A 27,626-nucleotide genomic window follows, 5' to 3' on the forward strand; every position below is an offset into this window, starting at 1 on the left:
AATGGAGGGATGTGGATCATTGCAAGGCAGATAGGAGATGGTCTTGGCATTATATTCAGCACAGATCTTGTTGGCTGAAGGGCTTGTTCCTGTGCTGTGGTGTTCTATGTTCTATGTTCATATCACTGCTGGTTAATGAAAAGCTAAACCTATATTCTCTGTACATTTGTACCAGGCCAACCTGGAGCTCATTTTTGGTCTTTATCACTGTAATACTAAACTTTATCAGGGAAAGACAGGGACATGATTACCATGTGGACACTGAAATGCAGTCCCATTGGCCTCTCGACATTCTTTTCAAAGATAATTACTACCCAAATTATAAAGATTTAAAAATCTACTGTGTTCCACCCGTAACTAACTGATATGCATCCACATTTCTTATTTCCACTTTACATTTTATGTTCATTTCTTTTGAATATTTATATTTTCATCTCATAATATATTTGCACATTATTAACGAAGAACATAAGAAAAAGGAGACAAGAGAGGGTGCAGATGTTGGAATCTGGAGCAAATTATAAACTACTGAAGGAACTCTGTGGAGGCAGAGGGATGGTTGACGTTTTGGGTGGAGACCCTGCATAACGATTGAGAGTGTATAAGGTGAGCAAGCAATAGGTGATAAGCGATAAGAAAAGGTAGTGGGATATACCATCCTGGTGCTCAAATTTACTCCACCATTCAACAGGAGAGCAGCTGAAACAAGGAGCTGTAGATGCTAGTTTACACCAAAGATAGACATAAAGTGCTGGAGTAACTCAGCGGGTCAGGTCTGGACAAAAAAGATGGGTGACGTTTTGGGTCGGGACCCTTCTTCAGGCAGTAGGAGCAGGATAGTATACGCCTTTTTCTTTTGCTTATCACCCATTATCACCCATTGCTTGCTAGCTCCTTTCACCTTTCACCTTTTACACTCTCAGTCATAATACAGCTGATCTCCTAGCTCAATAACTTTTTCTTGACCCATCTCCATATCCCTTCATTTAGTCATAGAGTCATAGAGTCCTACAGTGTGGAAACAGGCCCTTTGGCCCAACTTGCCCACACGTCCCATTTGCACTAGTCCCACCTGCCTGCATTTGGCCCATATCCCTCTAAACTTGTCCTATCCATGTACCTGTCTAAATGTTTCTTAATAGCCAGAATGAATTCTGTGTTCAACATAATAATTGAGCCATCACAGTCCTCCAGAAAAGGGGGAGAATTGCAAAGATTCCCTCTGCTTTGAATGAAGAATCTCCTTATTTCCATCTAAGATGGCCTATCCCTCAATTTGAAACTGTGACCTGTATTTCCAAACACCCTACCAGGGAAAACATCCTCACTGTATCTACCATATTGAATCTTCCAGGATGCTGTAATTTTCAGTGAGGTGACCTCTCATTCGTCTGAACTCTGAGAGAAAAGAGGGCTGCTTAGCCTGTGGAGTCTTTCCTCATTTGACAGATTCCCCCAATCCCAGGAATAATTATGGTGCATTTTCTACAAAGAGGACTTTGATGAAGGGATTAAAAGTAACATTAGCAAATTTGCGGATGACACAAAGCTGGGTGCAGTGTGAACTGTGAGGAGGATGCTATGAGGATGCAGGGTGACTTGGACAAGTTGTGTGAGTGGGCAGGTGCATGGCAGATGCAGTTTAATGTGGATAAGTGTGAGGTTATCCACTTTGGTGATAAGAACAGGAAGGCAGATTATTATCTGAATGGTGTCAAGTTAGGAAATGGGGAAGTACAAAGAGATCTGGGTGTCCTTGTTCATCAGTTACTTAAAGTTAGCATGCAGGTACAGCAGGCAGTGAAGAAAGCTAATGGAATGTTGGCCTTTATGACAAGAGGAGTTGAGTATAGGAACTAAGAGGTCCTTCTGCAGTTGTACAGGGCCCTAGTGAGACCGCACCTGGAATACTGTGTGCAGTTTTGGTCTCCAAATTTGAAGAAGGATATTCTTGCTATTGAGGGCATGCAGTGTAGGTTCACTAAGTTAATTCCCGGAATGGCAGGACTGTCGTATGTTGAAAGACTGGAGCGACTAGGCTTGTATACGCTAGAATTTCGAAGGATGAGAGGGGATCTTATTGAAACATATAAGATTATGAAGGGATTGGACACGTTAGAGGCAGGAACCATGTTCCCAATGTCAGGGGAGTCCAGAACCAGGGGCCACAGTTTAAGAATAAGGGGTAGGCCATTTAGAATGGAGATGAGCAAAAACTTTTTCAGTCAGAGAGTTGTAAATCTGTGGAATTCTCTGCCTCAGAAGGCAGTGGAGGCTAATTCTCTGGATGCTTTCAAGAGAGAGCTAGATAGAGCTCTTAAAGATAGTGGAGTCAGGAGGTATGGGGAGAAGGCAGGAACGGAGTACAGATTGTGAATGATCAGCCATGATCACATTGAATGGTGGTGGTGGCTCGAAGGGCCGAATGGCCTACTCCTGCACTTATTGTCTATTGTCTATATCTTTGTTTATGCCAATCAAAACTGTACACTATGTTCCAGATGTAGACTCACCAAAGTCTGAAATAACTGTAGAAACACGTCCTTAGTCTTACACTCAGATCCTCCAGTGATAAAGGCCGACATACCATTAGCTTTCCTAAATACCTTCTACACCTGCTCACTAGCTTTCGGTGCAATGCGCCCAAGTGCCTGTGAACAGCAATATTTCCTAATCTTTCCCTCAGCAAAATCTTTCTGTAATTGGAATGTATTGTCCACACCAATCATTAACTTTAACACTGAAGAACAAAAAAATTACCAAAACATCAAGTTTTGATTATGACCATCAAATTAAACAATATCAGTGTAACTAGCATTAACAGTATCAGTATTTAACTTGGACAGGAAGCCATTTGTTGCCGCTCGTGTTTTATCATCACCCAAGTTTGAAACTGAACCAATATAGGGTTATATGATAAGTATGCAGGATCCATGCTGTTCTGAACAGTGTCCAATCAATTTAACTTGAATTATGTGGTGTTAGATTTGTTTCAAATATGAATCCATTGACTGTACAACAGAGCATAAGGAACCCTTCCCAATCCTGCATTACCTACACTTCTGCACACCTGCCGTTACAGATGTAAAATCATTTTTCCTTAACTTCACATAGCAAGTGTGCACTTTAAAAATAAATCACATCAATCAGCTGCAACCATCATGGTTTGGAATAGTTAAATCACATAAATGATCATTTTCCAAAATTCATTTGACCTGGACACTTGAGAAGACACTGAGTGCTTAATACCTTCCCAGGTTTTACTCCACAGACGTTGAATCAATTACTATATATAAATCATTTATAGAAAATGGTAAAGTGATTCCTACCTCTAGCTGCAGTGGATTAACTGTGGCGTTCATGTGGCAGTGTATAGGTCCAACTGTTTGCATCTGTAAGATGTACAGTAGATGCTCGCCCCGGTAACGTGTCGGCCAGCCCACTTCCATGATCGCAGCGTTGATTGCACTCGGCCCACTGTTGTGCAGCTGAACAAATGTTGGAGAATAATTGCATGCTTTCCTGTTAATAACTCAAAGCAGGATGTCAATAGTATACATAGCAGAAGGCCAACATAACTGCTTCTCATAATACAATGCTGAGGAAAATATCACCCAAGAAGCTTTTGAAAGCGTAGATGGGTTAATAAAAAAAAAAGTAAAATGGTGCTTTTGATGATAACTCTCAAATTCTTTAAACTCTTGAGCCTGGGCAAAGAATGTGTCCGTGGCATTCTGTGTAAAATAACTAAATGCTTGGCCATATTTCTTTTTTTTAATCAAAAACTGCAGATTCTGGAATTTTGAGCAAAACACGAGGTGCTGTAGGAACTAAGCAGATCGGACAACAACTCTGAGGGGAATGCACAAACATTATTTTGGGTTGGGCACTTGTTGGAAGTGGGGTCCCGACCCGAAACTTCATCAGTCCATTCCCTGCGCAGATGCTGCCCGACCTGCTGAGTCCCTGCAGCACTTTGTGTTTTTCATTTTATCATCCTATTACTAGAGTAAGAAACCAAAGACTTCACTACATAATGTACCTCAGATGTACAGAGCTCATTAATTAGCAGTGGTTGTTTAACATTAGCGGTTTATGGGGAATTAGCATCAAAAGTAAGTCCATTAGCATTTTATTCACTTATTTTCTCACCGTCTTTTTTTTGTTGAACAAATAGACTCGCACTCAGATACTTCGTGGGTAAGAACCCATTCCTTGTACGATCAGTTTTTATCCCTTAAAATCTTTACTCTGGCAAAATGGTGAAAAACATCTCGGCACATGACGATGGCAAATTTGAGGCTGGGGGAAGAGTAATTTTCCGATATACATCGCTTGTCAAGCCAAGTTAGCCCTTTTACATCATCAGAAAATATCTCTTTCATGTCTGTGTCACAATTAAAAGAAGAGCAACATTGTCTCAACTATGAATGGGGAGGGTGAACTAAAATGTTTTAAAAAATGAAGCCCATGAAATCATTTTGTAACTGTGAAGTTTAAAGGGGGTATTGAAGTTTCTTTCAAAAGCACCATTTTACTTTTAAAATAACCGTCATGGTATAGAATCTGGAATGAATTATTTAACATGTGTCATACATATGTTCATGGCATTGTATTGATTTAAATCTGAATGAACCAGTCTTTTGTCATCAGATATTCTATTTCATGACTTCATAATTACTCTTCAGGCATCCATCAAAATAATCGTAAGGACGTTTTTGTTTTATTAGAAAGAGAACTCACTTCAAAAACATGCTGAACTAGTGGTCCAATGTGCTCCTCTTTCTTGGGTTTTTCTTTAACCTTCCAGTCAGAGATGGGCAAGAAGATTTGCTCAGGATGGGACACCCTATCACAAGAACACAATTGCTTAGTCTTTGCGGTCAAGCTGCAGACAACGTTCTCATGAGCATGAGAAAAATATAACGCATGTAATAAACAGGAAAACAAGGCGAGGCAGTTGTTTCAAATAAAAAGAAGCCTCAACAAAAACCCGTTAAGACAACATCACACGCAATGTTAGAGTAAAAAGAAAGCATGTTTTCATTCATCCAGACTCAAATGATACAAGGTAAAAGTCTGTTAAAGGAATGCTTTCCCTATTCTCTCCATGGCAATTCAACTAATTAAAATCAGACTAACCACACAGAGAAAAACAGATTTCCCTTCCATCCCTGTTCCCATTTTCAAACTGCAAAGTAAACAATTTCTCAAAAGTAATAATGTATTCTTTCCTTCTCAAATAATAGCCGTAACTATATTTAATCCATTCTTTTTTTTTTAAATCACTCACATTGTTACTGGATAGTTTGAACAGAACTTCTATACCGTTGTGAATTATATTTTTCTTTGTAGTTTCATTGTTATGCACTTCTGATCATTTTGAAACACCAGCTATTTCACATTCTGGTTGTATGTGTGGGCGTAATCCCTGTGGTATGTCCTTCCTGTTTAAGTGATATGAAGTCTCTCCAATCATCCCAGTTTGCAGTCATGTCGTGAAGCAAAGTTTGTTTTTCTTTGCAATTTCTTAATCTTTAGTTGACCTCTTTCCTCACATTTATGATTCACTACAATTCCAGGTAATGTAAGATACTTTCATTCACTTAAAGCCAACAGTTGCCCTATGAATCTAAGACGTGATATTATAATGATCATCTTCTTTGGAATTTGTTGCTTTTGCATTCTGGAGTGTTAATTTCTTTGTGTCATAAAATTATTTCTAAGCTGATGGGAAAATATGTAAGAATTTTCATCCTTCCACCGAGTAAATGCCAGTTTGCAAATAAAATGGATACAGTGAAAAGCAATAGAGTGTTTCCCTGCATTGCCTTTACTGGGTTAGTTTGCAGTGAGCCAAAGAATATCAGATTGCAGTGTGTCTAATGTTTTGGTCAGCAGATTTCCTGGAGACAAAAGTAAAGCAAAGTGTAAAGAAGGGTACAAAGTCCACAAGGGGGGGGGTGTTTCTCCTTAACCAGAAAACCAGATGACAGGGATAGGTGAGAGTGGACTTTTACAAGATTTTAATAGACGTGCATTTGCAGCACTGCTAATCAATTTAAAAAAGAAACATGTTAGAACCATTGAGACAAAAGTTTGGGATAATCACCAAGGGGAAGTTCTTAAAGTAAAACAATTATCAATACTTGAAATAAGCTTCCAGGCAAAATGAAACGGCCTCATTCAAGAGGCACTCAGAGGACTGATGTGGCTGTGAAAACGCATAGTTGAGAACATACACAGAAAAGTGGGGAAAGAGATATTAAAGCAACAAAGCAAGATCATCTCTGGAGCCGACCTCTGCTCCTAATAGATGCAATGTTTAAAACAGAGGTTTCTACTATTATTAAAGCCTTCGATATTTTTTTTCATGAAATATTTATTTTTCCAGTTTCATTCTTTCATCTCAAATAAAGAAGAAAGCATCCAGCATCACATATTAGTGTAGAAAGTTACTGCAGATGCTGGTGAAGATAGACACAAAGTGCTGGGGTAACTCAGTGTTACAGTATCTCTGGATTTTTTTTAGATTTAGATTTAGATTTAGAGATACAGCGCAGAAACAGGCCCTTCGGCCCACCGGGTCCACACCGCCCAGCGATCCCCGCTAACACTATCCTGCACCCACTAGGGACAATTTTTACATTTGCCCAGCCAATTAACCTACATACCTGTACGTCTTTGGAGTGTGGGAGGATACCGAAGGTCTTGGAGAAAACCCATGCAGGTCACGGGGAGAACGTACAAACTCCATACAGACGCCGCCCGTAGTCAGGATCGAACCTGAGTCTCCGGCGCTGCATTCGCTGTAAGGCAACACCTCTACCGCTGCGCCACCGTGCTGGAGTGAAAGGATGGGTGATGACTCAGATCGGGACACCTCTCCAGTCAGAGGAAGGGTCCCGACCCGAAGCGTCACCCACCCTGTTTCTCTGATCACAGCCATTAGATTAGCCGCTGATCAGAAAAAATACAGGAAAAAAAAACATAGATTCAAATATGTTTCATTTTCTGAAAAGATGTCCTCACCTTGCTATTGAAACTAAATATGCTTCTGAAAGAAAATGACATAAGATGTGGTTTACTGGCCATTTCCCACTCTGGGAAGGTACACTCTGGGCGGCACGGTAGCGCAGCGGTAGAGTTGCTGCTTTACAGCGAATGCAGCGCCGGAGACTCAGGTTCGATCCTGACTACGGGTGCTGCACTGTAAGGAGTTTGTACGTTCTCCCCGTGACCTGCGTGGGTTTTCTCCGAGATCTTCGGTTTCCTCCCACACCAAAGACGTACAGGTATGTAGGTTAATTGGCTGGGTAAATGTTAAAAAAAAAAAAATTGGCCCTAGTGGGTGTAGGATAGTGTTAATGTACGGGGATCGCTGGGCGGCACGGACTTGGAGGGCCGAAAAGGCCTGTTTCCGGCTGTATATATATGATGATATGATATGATTAAGACCATAGATTGATAACTGCAGCTTTTACCATGGAGATGCTCACACAGGTAGAGAGTTGCAGGCTTGCTTTCTTATGCCACACTTTGCCACAGAGACCAGACTCAATCCTGACATCGGGTGCTGTTTGTCTGGAGTTTGCTTGTTCCCCGCCTGACCGCGTGGATTTCCTCCAGGTGCTCTGCTTTCCTCCCACATCCCAATGACATTTAGGTTTGTAGGCTAATTGGCCACTATAAATTGCCGCTAATATGTAGGGAGTGGATGAGAAGGTGGGATAACACACTAGTGTGAACAGATAATCAATGGACAATGTGGACAGTGGGCCTAAGGGACTGTTTCTATGCCTGATATTTCAATTCAATTCAATTTCATGATACCAATCGTTGGGTGCCACATTGGTGGAGTTGCGGCTTTCAAGCTCCAGAGACCGACGTTCGATCTTGATTATGGGTACTATCTGTATGGAGTTTCTACGTTCTCCTCGTGACTGCATGGATTTTCTCCTGGTACTCCGGTTTCCTCACACATTCCAAAGATGTACAAGTTTGCAGGTTAATTGGCTTCGGTAAGAATTGTAAATTGTCCCTGGTGTCTAGGATAGTGCGAGTGAACAACGATACTAGAGGAGCAAGATAGATCACTCGACCCTAAAAACTGTAGTATGTCATGGCGCCATTTTGGTAGGTAGAAACGTGCAGAAACATTTTAAAAGAAAAATAACAAAAATCTGTGAATTGATAGATGAGATATATTCTGAATTTTAATGGTATCATCACACATACTGTTCCCCCAAAACACTGATTACACTGCGAGAGGCATAGCGAATGGCGGGTTTTGCCTACTAAAATGGTGGACGTTGTGCTCCTATGCGTAGTACACTTCAGTATAGGCGATTTCAACGGAGTGGTCCATCTTGTTCCTCTAGTATCTTTGCTAGTGAAGAGGGAACGTTGGTCGGCGTGGACTCAATGGGCTGAAGGGCCTGTTTCCACGCTGTGTCACTAAACTAAACTAAACCCAGAAACAATCAAGGGATTATGTGTCCAATTCATGTCCAGCATGGGACATGAATTGGAGAGAAACCCTGAGGCGATGGCAGCCCTACAATACTACGGTCGCTGGTATTGGCAGTCACAAATGTCACCGGAAGAAAAATGCTGTTGAAATAACGTTGGAGATTTAGTGAAATACACCCAGTGGACATTACATACACCAGATGCAGATTGTGGCAATTATTTGGTGGATAGATATTCAATCGAGTGTCAGGAGCAGCACAGTGGTGTATTTGGTAAAGCCAGTAAAGTTCTCCCTGTGACCATGTGTGTTTTCCCCCCCGGTTTCTTCCCACATCGCAAAGAGGTGTGGGTTTGTAGGTTAATCGGTCGCTGTAAATTACCCCCGGTTTGTAGGGAGCGCATACAAAAGTGGGTGATCGATGGTCAGTGTGGACTCGGTGGGCCGAAAGGCCTGTTTCTATGCTGTATTTCTAAACTAAACTCTGAATGAGAAAATTACATTCAATTTCTTGAGAGTTTCAGGAGAGCACTGAATACTGCTAATTTGCACCCTATCGAGCCTGTCTTCATACTCCCTTCCAATAGTGTGCAACAAGCTTTAAACCTCATTATCCTGAAATCTGAGACCATGAATTTAGCTGCCTCTTCTATTTCTACCTCTTCCCTCACTATACTTAATTACTGAAGCATTTTGAAAGTTTGCACTGATATTCCTTTACACCCTCTCCATGCTCATTTTAAATGATTGAATTGATTGGTAGAAAGATACAGTCTGGAAACAGGCCCTTCAGCCCACTGAGTCCACCCATTGACATTAGTTCTATGTTATCCCACTTGTACATCCATTCACTCTGCAGTCTAGGGGCTAACTACAGAGGCCAAGTGACCTACAAACTCTCACATCTGTGGAATGTCGGAGGAAACTGGAGCATCAAGAGGAAAGCCATGCAGTCACGGGAGAATGTGCAGACAGCACTCGAGATCAGGGTTGAACTAGGGTCTCTGCCAATGTGAGACAGCTCTACCATTTGCACCACTGTGCCGCCCAAGAGACGCGCCTCCTATTCTCTTAATCCTTTTTGAACTGAACTGTTAACCTAACTTTGCTGATATGGTAAGCAGTTCACCCTCCTGTTTATTTCTCATTCTTAAGAATTAGAGGAAGACTAAGTTAAGAAGCCAGTAGACCTCTCTTCCTGCCAGAGAGTGGCCTCTCCTACCTCCCCAATCTGTTGATTGCTACTTTCTACCCAAATGCCAGAGGTATGTCCACTTGTCCTCTCTATCCCTTCCCTAACTTCTCTGCAACTCAAATGTAACATACTTTCCTACTTTTCCTGTTCTGATGAAAGGCCTCTGACCTGAAACATTAACCCAGCGGTATAAACATTGACTTCTCTAACTTTTGATAGTTCCTCTGTCCCTCTCTTCCCCTCCCCCATCCCAGTTCTCCCACTGTCTTCCTGTCTCCACCTATATCCTTTCTTTGTCCCGCCCCCCCTGACATCAGTCTGAAGAATGGTCTCGACCCAAAACGTCACCCATTCCTTCTCTCCAGAGATGCTGCCTGACCCGCTGAGTTACTCCAGCATTTTGTGATACCTTCGATTTGTACCAGCATCTGCAGTTATTTTCCTATGAAAATTAACTTAGTTTCTCCACAGATGCTTCCTGACCTACTGAGTGTTTCCAACATTTTCTGTTATTAATTTTATTCTGATTTGTGATTGGCTAACTGTTGAAAATCATAAGAGTTATATGCTTTAAGTTCATGGAAGGATCCTTTATCAAATATCATATTCTTTTTGAAAAAAACCCTATTTTAATTAACATTCCTATCTCCCAGCGTGCTGCTACTAAAAACAATTACTGATAAGATAATATCAGAAATTCCAGAATAAAGGGACATGACCGGAAAGAAATGAAGCTGGTTTACAAACTTTATGCTGATGATTAGAATCAGCACAAAATTGCACTGCATTTTCTACGCAGTCTCAAGCAAAATATATTTGTGTGCCAGAAATGTAGTCTTTGCTTCACAACATGTCTAGAAGTTTGTTGAGAATGCCATTGCAAATATTTTTGAATGTACTGTAATTTGATCAAATAAACCCAAGCAGCATTTACAGGAAGGATAGCTTGCTGAATCGAGATCAAAAAGAAAACTTGGAAATGCAACTTCAAAGGAAGAAGGCAAGAATTTGCAGTTATCCGTTGCCTTTTGCATCCCAAATGATTTCATGGCTCGTGAAAACAAGTCTACAGATTCAAAATGGAAGAAGAAAATTATGAAACTACGAGGAGAAGCTGCAAAAACAACCAATCAGCACATTAAGACTGCAGAACAGGCCTATCACAGGAATGTGTAGACTCTATTGTTTAGCTGGCAATGTCAGTAAGCATGGAGGAAAACACTGAGAACTCTAATCCATTGAAAAAAGAACAGTGCAGCACAGAAACAGGCCCTTCAGGCCACATGCCCACAAGCTCATTGTGTCTGAAGAAGGGTCCCAACTCGAAATGTCACTAATCCTTTTCCTCCAGAGATGCTGCCTGACCTGCTGAATTAGTCCAGCACTTTGCATCTACTTCAGCCCACAATGTCCATACTGAATCTGATGCCAAGTTAAACTAATCTCCTCCACTTGTACGTGATCTTTCACCCTCCAATCCCTGCAAAGCCAAGAGCCTTTATTGAAGCCACATCAGCACCACTGTTGTGTCTGCCTTGGCAGCACGTTCCTAGCACCCACGACTCTGTGTAAAAAACTTTCCCCATACCCACCTTTGAACTTTGTCCCTCTCCAGTAATCCAAATATAACTGGATAAAGGTGAATAATAAAAATGCGAGGAAGAACAATGGGTTTTAAAAAAATCCTCTATTGTTATTTGTATTCACTTTATAACTTGGCTTTTAAAAGTTTTCAGATATGTTATTGAGTACATCCACATGTGACAAGTAGGAGTTGTTTAAAGAATAATTCATTAGAGCTCTGGACTGGCATGTTCAAGTAAGGAGGGGGGATAAGGATAGAAGATAAGGGAACCTTGGATGACCAGAGAGGTTGTAAATTTGGTTAAAAAGAATGAAGCATATGTAATGTTTGGGAACATGAAATCAGGCAGGACCTTTGGGGAATACAAAGCAAGCAGGAAGGAACTAAAGCAGGGAATTAGAAGGACCACAAGCAGCCATGAAATGTCTGAAGAAGGGTCTCGACTCAAAACATCACCCATTCCTTCTATCCAGAAATGCTGCCTGTCCTGCTGAGATACTGTCAAGGATACCGCGGGGGGGGGGGGGGGTTCACAGGACATGCACAGGACGTGTCTGCAAACACGTATTTAGACCCTAAATACAAAGACTGATCATTTTCTTCATGTCAGTTATTGATTGGTGTTGCTTTGCTTTGCTGTAGTTTTGTATAAGCTTTGCCATAGTTTAGTGTATGCATGTTTGTTTTATTTCATGGGGCACTAGCTAAAGAATATGCAGAGATCGGAGGGATATGGATCACAAGCAGACAGACAATAGACAATAGGTGCAGGAGTAGGCCATTCGGCCCTTCGAGCCAGCACCGCCATTCAAAGTGATCATGGCTGATCATTCTCAATCAGTACCCCGTTCCTGCCTTCTCCCCATACCCCCTGACTCCGCTATCCTTAAGAGCTCTATCTAGCTCTCTCTTGAATGTATTGAGAGAATTGGCCTCCACTGCCCTCTGAGGCAGAGAATTCCACTGATTCACAACTCTGACTAAAAAAGTTTTTCCTCATCTCTGTTCTAAATGGCCTACCCCTTATTCTTAAACTGTGGCCCCTGGTTCTGGACTCCCCCAACATTGGGAACATGTTTCCTGCCTCTAACGTGTCCAACCCCTTAATAATTTTATACGTTTCAATAAGATCCCCTCTCATCCTTCTAAATTCCAGTGTATGCAAGCCTAGTCGCTCAACATATGACAGTCCCGCCATTCTGGGAATTAACCTAGTAAACCTACGCTGCACGCCCTCAATAGCAAGACAGAGATTGATTTAACTTTGCATCATGTTCAGCATGGACATTGTGGGTCAAGGTGTCTGTTCCCATGCCGTATTGTCCTATTTTCTATGCTACAGACATAGGATATCTTTTACGAAGTGATTAATTAAAAAGGTGCACGAAAACAGACAGATTGGCCAGACTGGGTGGAAGCCAGTTGTTTCTATATGATTTAGTTTAAAACAACTTGGAGAGCAATAACCAAGTATGTGATTTTGCATTGCTGCAATCAGATAAAGGAAAAGAAAATTGAAAATTAATGGCACACTACCACTGTACTATCAATCATCGCACTGCTCCTTCACTTAATAGCCCTATTCCCTTCATTGTTGAATCCAGGTCAGCACATATCCTGGAAGACTGAAAATAGACATGCACAGTAGAATTTGAACAGCCATTTAAAAGGGTTCATTAAAAAATACCATTAAGATAAAAGTGAAGGCAAGAAAATAGCTCAAAAATATGAACACACATAAAACTATAGGGAGCTTTAATTCCCTTCATCCTAAGAATAAGTTGCATAATGGAAAATTATACATGTTAGAAGAATACTGTTGCTTACACACAGTGAAAGTTTTGATGGTGGCATATTGCATGGGTGTGTGTGTCCATTTGAGACAGTGGGCCATTTCATCACCACATTCAAACTAGCATCAAAAGTGTGGAATTGAGCAACAATTTAAAATTTTACTTTTGGCTTCTCTCGGTGATCACTGTGTTATTTTTCCTTAGTCATTTATTTGTCTATTTCCAGAGCATGGTTCCTCTTGTCCTTTTACTTTTTTTCCCTGTCCAAATAATGTGTCTTTATTACGGCTACTGAAAATAACAACCTTAAGGACCTGTCCCACTGAGGCAATTTTTTAGGCGACTGTCATAGTCGTAGAAGGTCGCCGAAAAACCAGCGACTGGACCCCCCCTACAACAATGTCCACGACAACCTACCACCAAGTCGACTTCAAGCTATGGCAAGCTAGCGACAACCGGCGACCCAATCGTCGTGAGTAGGGCGTCCTACGTCCTCTGACAACCTACGACCACACAGGCGACAACCTACGACAACCGAAGTCAACCTACGTCCACCTGCGACAAGCTACGAAAAGCTACGACCCTGTCTGCGAAAACTGAAGACAATTCACATAATTTTCGCCTCCGGTTTTGACGCCGGTACTGTCACCGGTTGACGTAGGCTGACGTAGGTGGTCACCAATGGAATTCACCGAAGTCAGCACCGGCGACAATCTACGTCACCTGGCGACAGCCTACGACAGCACCTACGTCAGGATACGTCAAGCTACGGTCATTGGCGTCAAACCCAGTGTCAAAAAATTTAAACATTCTGAAAATCCAGCGGTGACCAGAAAAACGCTACGACTCTTTGGAGACTACTCACAACCATACAGGCGACACCCCGGCGATCGTGTGGCGACAACCTAGATAGAGAGAGCTAGATAGAGCTCTTAAGGATAGCGGAGTCAGGGGGTAAGGGAAGAAGGCAGGAACGGGGTACTGATTGAGAATGATCAGCCATGATCACATTGAATGGCGGTGCTGGCTCAAAGGGCCGAATGGCCTCCTCCTGCACCTATTGTCTATTGCCTATTGTCTAACCTAGTCACCTGTAGTCGCCTAAAAAATCGCCTAAGTGGGACAAGCCCTTTACCATTCACTATGGTGAATTTAATTCATCTTTTTATCAACCCATTTGTTACATCAGTTTCTGCATTCCTAAATGTTGTTGTTGTCTTCCAAATTGCCAGTACCCAATAATTCATAGTGTGCAGTTCTGGTTGCCCCTTCATAGAAAGTATGTGGAGGCTTTGGAGAGGGTGCAGGTTTACCAAAATGCTGCCTGGTTTAGAGGGTATTAGCTATAAGGAGAGGTGGACAAACTTGTATTGTTTTCTCTGGAGCACTGGAGACGGAGGAGAAATCTGAAAGAAGTATATAAAATTATGAGAGGCATAAATAGGGTAGACAGTCAGAACCTTTTTCTCAGGGTGGAAATGTCAAACACCAGACAGCATAGTTTTAAGATGAGAGGGGCAAAGTTTAAAGGAGATGTGCAGATCTAAGTCTTTTTTTTACACAGAGGGTGGTGGGTATCTGGAACACTCTGCCAGGGGTGGTGGTGGAGGCAAATGCAACTGTGACATTTAACAAACTTTTGGATAGGCAGATGAATATGCAGGTAATGGAAGAAAATGGATTATGTGCAGGCAGAGATTACTTTAACTTGCCAAAATGTTGATTAAAGACATCGTTGATTGGCCTGTACTGTGCTGTTTTATGTTCTATGATCACATGTAAATGTAACCATATTTCCAAACACCAAGGCAAAATCATACATGATTTAAAAAAAAAATAACAATGATCCTGCCTCAGACACCTATACACATCCCACCAACATGAGAAACTCCCACCATTTGTTTTCTAGGTTTAGCAATTTTCAGTCTACCTGACCCTTGTCTCCAGCTGTTCTTTATATCATCCTTTCATACACCTGATATCCAGGCTTACCATCTCCAATGCATTGATCTCTTCTACCGTTTCTGTTTGCTTTGTCAATTAAAAGTAAAATAATTGTAATATAAAAAAGATTGTTGGAGCCACAAGGAACGCAGGGCTACTATTCAGTCTCCATTTGTAATGGAGGAAACACAACAACCACACCATGTTCTCACAAACAACTGTACAGAAGTAGTGGGCGGCACAGCGGAGCAGTGGTAGAGTTGCTGCCTTACAGCGCCAGAGACCTGAGTTCGATTCTGACTAAGGGTACTGTCTGTATGGAGTTTGTACGTTCTCCCTGTGACCATGTGGGTTTTCTCCGGGTGCTCCAGTTTCCTCCCACACTCCAAAGACGTACAGGTTTATAGGTAAATTGACCGGTAAAATTGTACGTTGTCCCCAGTTTGTGGAATAGTGCTACTGTATGGGTTGATCACTGGTTTGCATGGATTCGGTGGGCCGAAGTGCCTATTTCCTTATGTAAAACTTTATCCCCTCTGTTATCAAACTTCCGAGCTGTCCTTCCATAAGCTAGGGTACAGTCCCGATTATCCAACCTACCTCACTGCAGACATTGGAATTTTTTCTCTGGAACCATTATGCTACGATGCTGAGAAACTACATTCCATGTTTTGGTATTTTTCATTTTGTTCTATCTTTTGTATTTACGTATAGTATTATCTCATTTAATTGGATAGCATGGAAACTAAAACTTTTCACGTACCTCGGTATTGCAGTAAACCTAAAACCGAAATATAAATAATGTGTAATGGCAACTTTCAGTCTTTTCCAGTAAACTCTTTTCTAATTGCCATTATTCTACAGGGAGTCGGAGTGATCTTAACGCAAGCCCCAACAGAGAGATCTTCCAGTCGTTTTCCCAGTTTAATTAGTTGTTTATTGAAGTAGTTCCACAAACAAGGAGATGAACATACCAGGCTGTACTTATTCCGCATACAAGTCGTAGCCGGCTGCTCTGCCCCCCCCCCGTCTGCTCACAGCTCTCATCGCAGGTCTGGTAAGAACTGTATCCTCTCCCTCCCTGCGTCTAACTCCTCCCAGTCCCTGTATCCATATATCCATATATATACACCACCTTGTTCTGGCTCCTCCCAGTCTATTTTGCCCATATATATATATTCATCTAAAGATATATTTAGACAAAATAATATAATAAGCTAACAGCAGCCAGTACAAACACAAATTGCTCCCTACATAATGAACAAATAATTAGCTTCATCAGTGTTGGTTTGTGAGATAAATATGTACCAGGAGACTCTGTTGAAAGAGGACCATGGGATGTTTCCTATCCAACTGAGAGAGTGGGGGCAAGACTTCATCTGAAAAAAAAATTGTCCCTCAAAATAATTTGTCTATTATGCACTAGACTGACTGCCAGTATAGATAGTGTTTGAACCCATAACCTTTTGGCCTGCAGGAGACAGGGCTGGTCACAGAGCCACGGTTACATTGAAAGGACTGATTCATAAAAGCCACCCCTTTGTAAATGATTGTGCAGATTACTTTTTTTTGTACCAAATGCCAATTACTTTGTACCTTGGGATGTGTTTAAAAACTGTCAATACCAGGCTGACTGCCTGTTACATAAAACTCTCCAAATTTCACTGCTTTTACTGAAAGTCTGGTTTAACTCACTCAGCCGTTTGTCCTTATTTACGGCAGTTTCCATTGTGCTGTGTGCGGAGGGTGCTTTACTGCTGAAGGAGTTCACGAAACAGGTCATCAAAGTGATAGAAAGCAGAAGTGGAGGAGGAGGTGAAAAGCAGGAAGTCCCAGGCAGCAGATACCAGAGAGAAGAGACTCATGCCAGCAACCCACACAACTCTTAAAGCAGGATTGTCGGATTATTGTCCTGATTCTGAAACCTGGTGAATTTTAACATGAGAAAAGAGGGAGTACTCGAGGGGAATATGCCACTGTGGCACTGGCCAACGTCAAGGTTCACATTTTCTTGATTAATCAAAGTATTCTGAGTAACCATGAATGCACAGCAATAAACAATACTGTTGCAGTTTACAGAACCGGTTTCAAAGTAATGAAGGACAGTGTCAGTACACTCACCCTCGAAGGTCAACCTGAGAGACAGCACTGACATTGATCTGCAGTTGGACGAGGTTGCTGTTTGGATTGTCCTTATTTGAACTGAAAAGCAAAGCAGATAAAAGCATGAGGAGAAAATTCAATTTGTCACCTTTGCAATGCAGAAATCAAAATTCGAGAAATTATATTAAAAACATATGTTAGATGAATTATACCGTGCTAGATTTTTTAATCACAAATACAGCTTATAAATGAAATATTTTGTAAGCTTGTCAAAGAATTTGTTAAAGATTGATTTGAGAGCCAAAATAACAAAAGCAATTTATTCATGTTTATTGAGGGAAGGGAATACAAAATCCAGATTTCAATTGAACTCATGAAGATACTTCATAACAATCCAGCCACTCTGGCCTTTTCATAAAAAGCAAAGGGCTGGAGTAACTCGACGGGTTAGGCAGCATCTCTGGAGAACATGGATAGATGACATTTCGGGTCGGGACCCTTCTTCAGACTGATTGTAGTGGGAGAAGGGGATGGTGGAGATGGCTGGAAAAGTGATGGAATCAGGACAAAGCCTGGCAAGTAAATCTTCATCTGTTGTTCCTTTATTCTACATTTTACTACTCTGGTTTTTAAATTATTTTGTGCATTTACTTTGAAAATTGCAATACTCAGAGAGTGTGAATGATGAACAAACAGCTTAGAGATTCATTCAAATCCGGATGTTTTTGCATCGATTTACCTCTCGACCCATCCTTGTTTTTCTATTCTTATTTTATTTATGATAATATATTCAGAGGAAGTGGTTTAACTGCAAAAGGAACCGCTTTGGCTTTTGCCTTTGCTTGCTCGATAATTATTTATCAGAGACATTTTTACATAGTTACATTTTCAAGTGGTTTAATTAAAAGTAAAACCATTTCTTTAAAAATCATGTACTAGGCTAATGTAGAGGATTACATGACCCTTAGCATCTGATCAGCATATGAAATGACAATAGATAAATTTTGCTTTTTTTTAATGCACAGAAGCTGCCCGACATAGCAACCAAATTTAGAACATGGAACAAAGAACACTACCGTGCAGAACAGAACAAGCCCTTCAGCCAAATATGATGCCAATATATTACTTATCCACCTGCACACAACCCATATCCTTCCATTCCCTGCATATCTATGTGCCTAATAAAAGTATTTTAAATGCCACTGACATATCTACCTCAACCACCACCCCCACCACAGGTTACAGGCACAGACCACCATCTGTGTAAAGACTTTCCCCACACATCTCCTTTAAACTTTACCTCTCTCAATTTAAAGCCATGCCCCCTACTATTTGTTTTTTCCATCCTGGGAAAATGATTCTGACTGTCTACGCTATCAATGCCTCTCACAATTTTATATTCTTCTATCAGTTAATTGAGTCATAGAGTCATACAGCTTGGAAACAGGCCCTTCGGCCCAACTTGCCCACACCATCCCAACATGTCCCATCTACATGAGTCTACCTGCCTGCGTTTGGCCCATATCCCTCCAAATCTGTCCCATCCATGTACCTGACTAAATGTTTCTTAATCTTACAAATTTACTGAACAAACATTAGAAACAGCAGCAGAAGTGACCGATCACAGCCTTATGTCTGCTCCACCATTCAATAAGATTATGGCTGATCCATGATTGGCGCGGCCTGGAACGTGGCAACGACACCAGCCTGGCCGCGGGAGAAGACGGCAGGGGAAGGGAAAAGACATTCTGGCCTTCCATCACAGTGAGGAGGGGACTGGAGGAGACTCACTGTGATGGATGTTTCTTTTTTTTGTGTGTTGTTTGGGGTTGTGTAATTTGCTTGTTTTGTTGCTTTTATTATTGGACTGTGGGTGACTAAATTTCGTCCAAAAAAAAATGTTTTTTCGGATGACAAATAAAGATATCTTGAATCTTGAATCTTGAAAACACAGTTCCTGCTCTTTCTCCATTCACATGATTTTCTTGTAGTTCAAATGCTGAGAATTTTCCATCCAGAAAATATTCTAGTACTCTGTTTCTGCAGTTCTCTGGAATAGAGAATTCCAAAGATTCACTGCCTTATGGAGGGATCTCTCCTCATCCCCATTGGAAACAAATGATCATTCTTTGTGCAACAGTGGCCCCCATCTCCTGATGTGTTCTGGGGAACACATCCTCTTGATATGCACTCCATTGTTTCCCCTCAGAATATGCTCCAATAAAACCACTTCCCATTCTTCTAAACTCCAGTGAAAATAGGCCCAAGCTAATCAAAAAAGGACACAAAGTGCTGGAGTAACTCAATGGGTCAGGCAGCATTTCTGGAGAGCATGGATAGGTGATATTTCGAGTTGGGACCCATCCTCAGACAGGTCCTGACCCGAAAGATCACCTAATAGCATCGTTCTTCAGACATGGAACCTGATGTGGTGACTAAGAGAGAAACATGGCTCAAAAAGTGGCAGGATATTCCCAGAAACAAAGAGTTCAGGAAGAATAGGGAAGGAAATAGTAGTGGTGTTCCTTACGGAGAATATTAAAATTCTTGAGAAGTCAACGAAGGAATTGAGTTTTTTACAGCTAACAAACTGGAGAGGGAACATTACATGGCACGGTGAATTATATAAGGCACTATGTAGTGGGAGCAAAAGTGGTGAAAATAAGAAGGGAGATTACAGAGAAATGCAAAAATGATAAGAGTGTTTACAATGGGCAATTCTAATCATACAATAAAAACCGGAATAGTAAAAATGTTAAAGAGAAATAGAGAGGGAGATAAAGAGTTTCTAAAATGGTGCAAGATTATTTCTTAATTGCTCACACAAATTCTAAACGCTACTGTATTTGAAACGGCAAGCCATTATCTTTGAGCAGTTTATGAGCAGCTCTGTGTACTTTTGGCTTGCTTAACGTGCTGCGTATACATATTGTTTGTTACGTGCCGATGATAAATGGGGTACAGTGCATTCTTCCAGAAGGTCGTCCAAATTGAGTTGAGGCAGATTGATAGATTTCATCCTAGTTCACTGAGTGAAGGCCATTTTGCTCCTTTTTCATTTTTATTTCAATGGATGGCAACGGGACCGATTTGCGACTCACCTTTTGATCTGCAGGGTAAAACTGAGATTGACATCTACCTTCTCCAGGCGTTGAACCGAGAAACGCAGCCCGACTGACAGCTAGAGAGAAGAAAACAAATCAAGGTATTCACCATCAACAAATGCTGGAGCTACTGTCCAACTCCTGCTGTGGACCACAGCAATAAACAATGGCACCAAACAAACTAAATCCACCACAATATCTATCTCATAACATGGTGCCCAAAACTGAACACAATATTCTAAACGCGGCCTCACCAACGTCTCATACAACTGCAACATGACCTCCCAACTCCTATACTAAATGCACTGACTAATGAAGGCCAATGTGTGAAAAGTCTTTTTGACTACCCTATCTACCTGAGACGGCACTTTCAATTAACTATGTACCTGTACTCCTAGATCCCTCTGCTCTACAACACTCCCCAAAGCCCTGCCATTCACTGTGTAGGTTATGCCTGTGTTAGTGCTCCCAAAATGCAACACTTCACATTTCTCTATATTAAATTCCATCAACCATTCCTCAGCCCACCTGCCCAACCAATCAAGATCCTGCTGCAATTTTTGACAACCATCATCATTATCTACAATACCACCCACTTTTGTGTCATCTGCAAACTTGCATGGAGGTTCTCATCCAAATCATTGATATAGATGACAAGCAGCAATGGGCCCCAGCACCTAACCTTGAGGTACACTATTAGTCACAGACCTCCAGTCCAAAAAGCAACCTTCCACCATCACCCTCTGCTTTCTTCCATGAAGCCAATTTTTGACCCATTCAGTTATCTCTCCTTGGATCCCATGTGATCTAACCTTCCACAACAGCTTACCATGTGGAACTTGTCAAATGCCTTATTAAAATCCACGTTTACAACGTCTACAGGTGCTCCATCTAAGCTAGCTCCATTTGCCGACCATTGGCCAACATCCCTCTAAACCTTTCCTATCCATGTATCTTTTAAATGCTTTCATATTACCTGCCTTAACTACCTCCTCTGACAGCTCGTTCCATATACCCACCACCCTATGAGCAAAAAATTGCCTCTCAGGTTCCTATTCATTCTTTCCCCTCTCACCTTAAACCTATGTCCTCTGGTTCATAATTCCTCTACCTACGATAAAAGATTCAGTGCATTCACCCTATCTATTCCCCACATGATTTTATACACCTCTGTAAGATCACCTCTCTGCCTCCTGTACTTCAAGAAATAAAGTCCTAGCCTGTCCAACCTCTTCCTGGTATCATTATATGATCAGCTATGATCACATTGAATGGCGGTGCTGGCTCAAAGGGCCGAATGGCCTACTCCTGCACCTATTGCCTATTGTCTATTCCTATAGCTCAAGCCCCCGAGCCCTGGCAACATCACTTTTAACATTTCTATTATTAGTAATGAATTAACGATCCAATTAACTCGAATCAGATGTTAAAATTACTGCTGAACATAAATTTACATCCAAGTATGAATGTTTGTACGTCTATTTTTAGAGATCAACATGGGGATAGATTGAGGCTCAGATCTGACAATTTTGGTACAAAACAAGTGCCTGCCACACAACATTATCCTAACTTCTTGCTGCACCCAATGTAATTTACAACTACGAAGCAAGAACAGGGAAACAGTTTGGTCAATAACATTCTCTTGAAAGAACGTATCCAATGCATTCTTGCTATCAACTATGTTCTTTAACTGGTGAAATTATTACTTTCTGCCACAGTCTGCTTTACCAATTGTCTAAATTTAGACTTAAGCTCAGAAAAATATATTTGTTATATAGTTATTTATATACTAAATAATATATATTACATAATATATATATATAATATATATTAATTATATGTAAATTATAAATATTTGTTTCTTAACACGTAAATTTAATTTTGGTTATATCTGGCTAGATGCGAAGCCTTCCTTCAGTAATCCCATTCAAGGTTCAAACGGCCTCATCAATATACCAAAAGGGGGACAAGGGTGAATAGGTTATTAAACAGTACTTAAGAGTTACACTTTTTGTTTGGATACACAGCCTGGGAACATTAAGCTTACCTGGTTCATATGACACAAACGCAAGAGATGCTGTTATGATAGCTGCATTAATAAAGGGCACAGTTTGTGAAAATAAGCTTGCCAAATAATTTATAGCATGGGAAAAGAGAAGCAATGTGCCAGCTTGTGAAACCTGCTCAAATGATGCACAAATGCAATTCAGAGCCAATGCTTTCCAAACGCTTGTCTGAAGTTCCTCTCTGGTATTTCAGTACACACAATAAAATTACAAACCTAAAAACATCTTAAATATTAATACTTGGAAATGCAGTTCAGTGATAGCTTCTCGTTTTATCCGCCATTTTCACCATGTGCAAAAAGATGAATAAGTTTTAAATGCCTTTTATTTTTACTTACATTGGTTCCAGCTGCCATGGGATTTCCCAGATAACAGACAAGCATTTGAGTTGAGTTTTCTACATTATAGGCACAGCTTAGCTTGCTCAATGCCTGGGGGACAAAGAAAAAGGTGACCAAAACCATGAGCTTTGTGCAACTTCAGAAAGGTTTATTTTTTCAGCATTAAAAACTCAGATGTACTTTTTCTGGACAGACATAGTTCCAGTTTAGGTGGCACACAATGACAACTTACTTGGTAAATAGACTTGTACAGTTGATGGTGTAATTCTAAGAAATACTCTGTACTTAATTCCCACGAAACACCAAAGGTACAATAAAACAGGTGGAAACCAAAGCATAGGCTATTCCCAACAGGCCAAAAAAAAATTGGTCCATGTTACAAACAAAAACGCAGTACTAGGCAAGGGGCCTCATGAGCCACATACATTTTACATGAACTCTGTGTATCTGGTGCACTGTTCAAGTCCCCAAACTGCATTCTGAGGTCTGGTTCTGATGTGCATTGTTTTCAGGACGTTAACAAGCATGGAATACAACAGATGTGTGGACACTTGGCACCACAGGAAACTTTGCAAGCATCAAAGTCCTTTAAAGGTGGAAAATAAAGAACTACATCGTAATCATTAAATTTTACAGCATTAGCCTGTACGGTTGTTTAAATTATATTTGGATAGCAAACCTCATTGTGAAAGAATTATGATTCTCTATATACTCCAACAATATAAGGTGATGCAAAGTAATGATCTTTCAGAAAATAATTGTCCCATTTATCTATTAGTTTTGAAACTTGGTCACTGAACATAAAAAGGTACAATTCCATAAAGTAAGTGCACTTCAGTTCAATTTTACATCCTTCATCATATTTCTTTATTATCTATTACTTGTATATAATTGCTTGGATGTTGTATTTCTAACAGTAAACTCAGCCTAGACTGGTTGGGAACAAAGAGCATTTTCCACAGTGTTTGATCTTCTGACTCAATAGACAATAGACAATAGACAATAGGTGCAGGAGTAGGCCATTCAGCCCTTCGAGCCAGCACCGCCATTCAATGCGATCATGGCTGATCACTCTCAATCAGTACCCCGTTCCTGCCTTGTCCCCATACCCCCTCACTCCGCTATCCTTAAGAGCTCTATCCAGTTCTCTCTTGAAAGCATCCAACGAACTGGCCTCCACTGCCTTCTGAGGCAGAGAATTCCACACCTTCACCACTCTCTGGCCTTACAAGACTTTGGTTGGAAACAATGTCAATGTAGAATTATTATTTAACAAACTACAAAAGTTGTTCCTGCACAGACAAATCAGCCATTGTGCCTTCAGTTCTATTCTTTTAACATATGATGAGCATTTGACGGCACTGGAGTTTAGAAGAGAGAGGGGGACCTCATTGAAACATTCAGAATAATGAAAAGGTTGGATAGAGTGGATGTGGAGAGCATGTTTCCACTAGTGGGAGAGTCTGGGACTAGAGGCAATGGCCTCAGAATTAAAGGACGTTCATTTAGGAAGGAGATGAGGAGGAATTTCTTTAGTCAGAGGATGGTGAGTCTGTGGAATACTTTGCCACAGACGGCTGTGGAGGCCAAGCCAGTGGATATCTTTAAGGCAGAGATAAATAGGTTCCTGATTAGTTCAGGTGTCAGAGGTTATGGGGAGAAGGCAGGAGAATGGGGTTAGGAGGGAGAGATAGATCAGTCATGATTGAATGGTGGAATAGACTTGATGGGCTGAATGGCCTAATTCTGCACATATCACTTATAATATAATCTTTTTCTTTCAGAGTTTGTGGGCATAAATTTCCAGAATATTATAGCTATTTCCTAAGAGCTTTTGGAAAATTGATAATGATGATCTACTTGCATAAGCCTCTGTACTTCAGGGTTTGAAATTATAACTGAGACTTGCTTGACTATTCCAGAGAGCAGCAAAATAAAACAACTGGCATGGGATTATATGTAGGCTAGGCTAGGTAAGGACGGTAGATTTCTTTTCCTGATGGAAATGAGTTTCAGGACAACCCAATCATGATTGGTAAAAGTAACCTTTTCTTAATGAGGGGTCCATTAATTGACATTTTCCTTGTGTTAATATGAGAAACTCGTGTCTCCAGGCCTTTTGTCCAAAGCTCTGGATTACCAGTCTGTAATGTAGCTGCTATGTTACTGTTCCTCTTTAATTACCTCCATGTTGCGAACAACCCCAATGTAATCTGCTTCTGATGGTATGATGACATTGAGTTCTGTTTCGTAGGCTCCTTCTCCTTCATTCCTGGCATTTATGATTAGAGTGAGAGGGTTCTCATCTCCAATTACTACCTGATGTGAATCACTGTGAAGATGTAAAAAAAGTGAACCATCAGTGTGTTTCAATCATTACCTTCTTCCAATCAAATTCACAGCACTTACAATCACAAATAAACTACACATATAATAAAGATATTACTTCTTTGGACTCTTATTGAAAATAAAAATTATCATCACCACACAGTCACAATGAAAATCCAAGTATTTAACTATTTAAATACCAGAGATCTTTAGGCAAATGTACAGCGCGCATAATTGTCAACTTCAACTTACGGGACAACTGAAAGTTTAAGTGCTGGGATGCAAACATTGTCTTCTCCACAGTCCAGGAGAATATGTGCCTGTGTGATAAAATAATGGTTGGAATGATAAAGTCTACCATTTACTGTTATTCAAATGGAAACTACAATGATCAATGCAAAGTTCATAAGTTTTAGGAGCAGAATTAGGCCATTCAGCCTATCAAGTCCACTCCGCCATTCAATCATGGCTGATCAATCTTTCCCTCTCAACCCCATTCTCCTGCCTTCGCCCCATAAGCCCTGACACCCTTACTAATCAAGAATCTGTCAATCTCCGCCTTAAAAATATTTCTTCACTTGGCCTCCACAGCTGCCTGTGGCAATGAATTTCACAGATTCACCACCCTCTGACTAAAGGAACGTTCTTTTGTTCTGGTGGGAAAATCCTCTCCATTATTGGTCTTGGAAATTATGCTTCAATTGTTTATTTAAACTCAGCTATTGGAGTTTGACTCGATGTTGTAGGAATTAAGCTTTCTGATTTTTGCTATTAAATAGAACTAACAAAATTCCACAAACATTTGGTAGTCAGCCGAATGCCAAAAGTTAGAATAAGTTCAACTTAAACAATTTATTGGCCTGTCTATAATCCAAGGCATTTAAGTTTACTTTCAGTAAATCTTCTTTCCTCACATAACCTCGTTACATTCACACAATGACCTTTTACTTATCTCCCATCAATGAAGCGAACAATTGATTGAATGAGCCAACACAGGAGTTTCCCTCCTAAAATGATATGCAGTTTTTTTTAGGAAACTGGCTAATAGCTGACAAGCACAAAACTCAAGCATTCATCAATCTTTTTCTCCCCAGAGCTAAGCTTTCACCAGGAAGAAAGATCTCACCTACCTAAATCAGAAATGGGAATTAGTTGAAAATAAATGTTGCTGAGTTCTGGGTAGCAAAATACAGGAAACCAAAGTGATCCAAATTGAAACACTCGCTGAGTTTCAAATACCACAAAAACATTACATTCCATAAATTACAGCCCCGTTCATTAGAGAAACATTGGAAGGGCTACTTCCTAAAATGCACACTTTTACATATGCCGTGGTCTTGCTCCAGATTCCACCTTTTTGAACAGCAACTCAAGGATATCACATGTCCAAAAACAACTTATTTTGCTAGAGTCATAAAACCCATCATGGGGAATAGTATAAACACAACTCTCAAATTTGGCCACAATGATATGCATCCACATAGTTTGGCAGAATGTTACAGATTTCACAACAAACACAAAAATAAATCATTTGTGGGATTTGCGCCAGCTTATGTTGACATACTGCTTCTGCGTTAAGTTTAGTTTAGTTTAGAGAGACAGCGGGGAAACAGGATCGCCAAGCCCGCGCCCGACCAACGATCACCCTTACACCAGCTCTATGTTCTCCCACTTTTGCATCCTACACACTAGGGGCAATTGTATAGAAGCCAATTAACCGATAAACCTGCATGCCTTTAGAATGTGGGAGGATACCAGACAACCTGGAGAAAACCCATGCGATCACAGGGAGAACATGGAAACTCCGTGGAGGCAGCACCCATAGTTGGGATTAAACCCGGGTCTCTGGCACTGTGAGGCAGCAACTCTACTGCTGCGACACTGTGCCTGCCCAATAAAATTGGGAAAGAACAAAAGAGTCTTCTAGGATTTACTTTCCAGTGACTGGCTTATTGGAATGACTACCCAGAGGGTCTCATGCCTCCCGTAAAAAAGGCTCAATCTGTAAAAACTGGAGCTGTGCAAGGGTACGGTAACTTTTCAATTGCACTGTGTTTTATGATTTGTGATTGCAAATTTCCTGTTCGCTTTCCTTGAAAGTGATATAATCTGCAACCAAAAAACCTTTCCCACCTTTAGATCCTTTTAATCCACAGTGAATTTTCTTAATTGAAATTTTAAATTGAATCAATATAGTTTCAGTGAAATATCCTCCCAACAGTTTACCTCCATATTACGCCCGTGAAGTTTTAATAACATAGATTCGTAGAAAATAGGTGTAGGAGTTCGCCATTCGGTCCTTCGAGCCAGCACCGTCATTCAATGTGATCATGGCTGATCATCCACAATCAGTACCCCGTTCCTACCTTCTCCCCATGTCCCTTGATTCCGCTCGCCCTAAGAGCTCTATCTAACTCTCTTTTTAATGCATCTAGTGATATTTAGACTAAATTTTAATTGGTTTCATGTTGGAAATCTTTTTTAATTAAACCCATTTCTCACATATGAACTCATAATTGCATTTAGGTCATCTCAATTGCTACATCTGAAAGGTGTAAAACATTTAAACAAAGTACTTTCAAAATCTGAACTGTGCCAACAGCATAAACATTTAATCAATAACAGCTTTCCCTCAGCTTGTTTCTTTTTAAAGCACAATCTCTTTTCTTTAATCACTTTTGATTGCATCTTTTCGCA

The 27,626-nt window shown here is 40.7% G+C and overlaps 1 protein-coding gene across 1 annotated transcript in view; it reads right to left on the reverse strand.

The window, feature by feature from the left end:
• Positions 1 to 27,626, reverse strand: part of itga8 (integrin, alpha 8) — a 222,036-nt gene that overhangs the window by 69,109 nt on the left and 125,301 nt on the right. Inside the window, exons 19-25 of the mRNA XM_078417154.1 lie at positions 25,182 to 25,249; positions 24,786 to 24,933; positions 22,599 to 22,691; positions 20,192 to 20,271; positions 17,109 to 17,189; positions 4,744 to 4,849; positions 3,330 to 3,488 (exon numbers count right to left, since the gene is read on the reverse strand). Coding sequence (XP_078273280.1) covers positions 3,330 to 3,488; positions 4,744 to 4,849; positions 17,109 to 17,189; positions 20,192 to 20,271; positions 22,599 to 22,691; positions 24,786 to 24,933; positions 25,182 to 25,249 — 735 coding nt within the window. The remainder of the gene's footprint in view (positions 1 to 3,329; positions 3,489 to 4,743; positions 4,850 to 17,108; positions 17,190 to 20,191; positions 20,272 to 22,598; positions 22,692 to 24,785; positions 24,934 to 25,181; positions 25,250 to 27,626) is intronic.

The sequence above is a fragment of the Rhinoraja longicauda genome, chromosome 2, assembly GCF_053455715.1.
Source record: "Rhinoraja longicauda isolate Sanriku21f chromosome 2, sRhiLon1.1, whole genome shotgun sequence".
Classification (NCBI taxonomy): domain Eukaryota; kingdom Metazoa; phylum Chordata; class Chondrichthyes; order Rajiformes; family Arhynchobatidae; genus Rhinoraja; species Rhinoraja longicauda.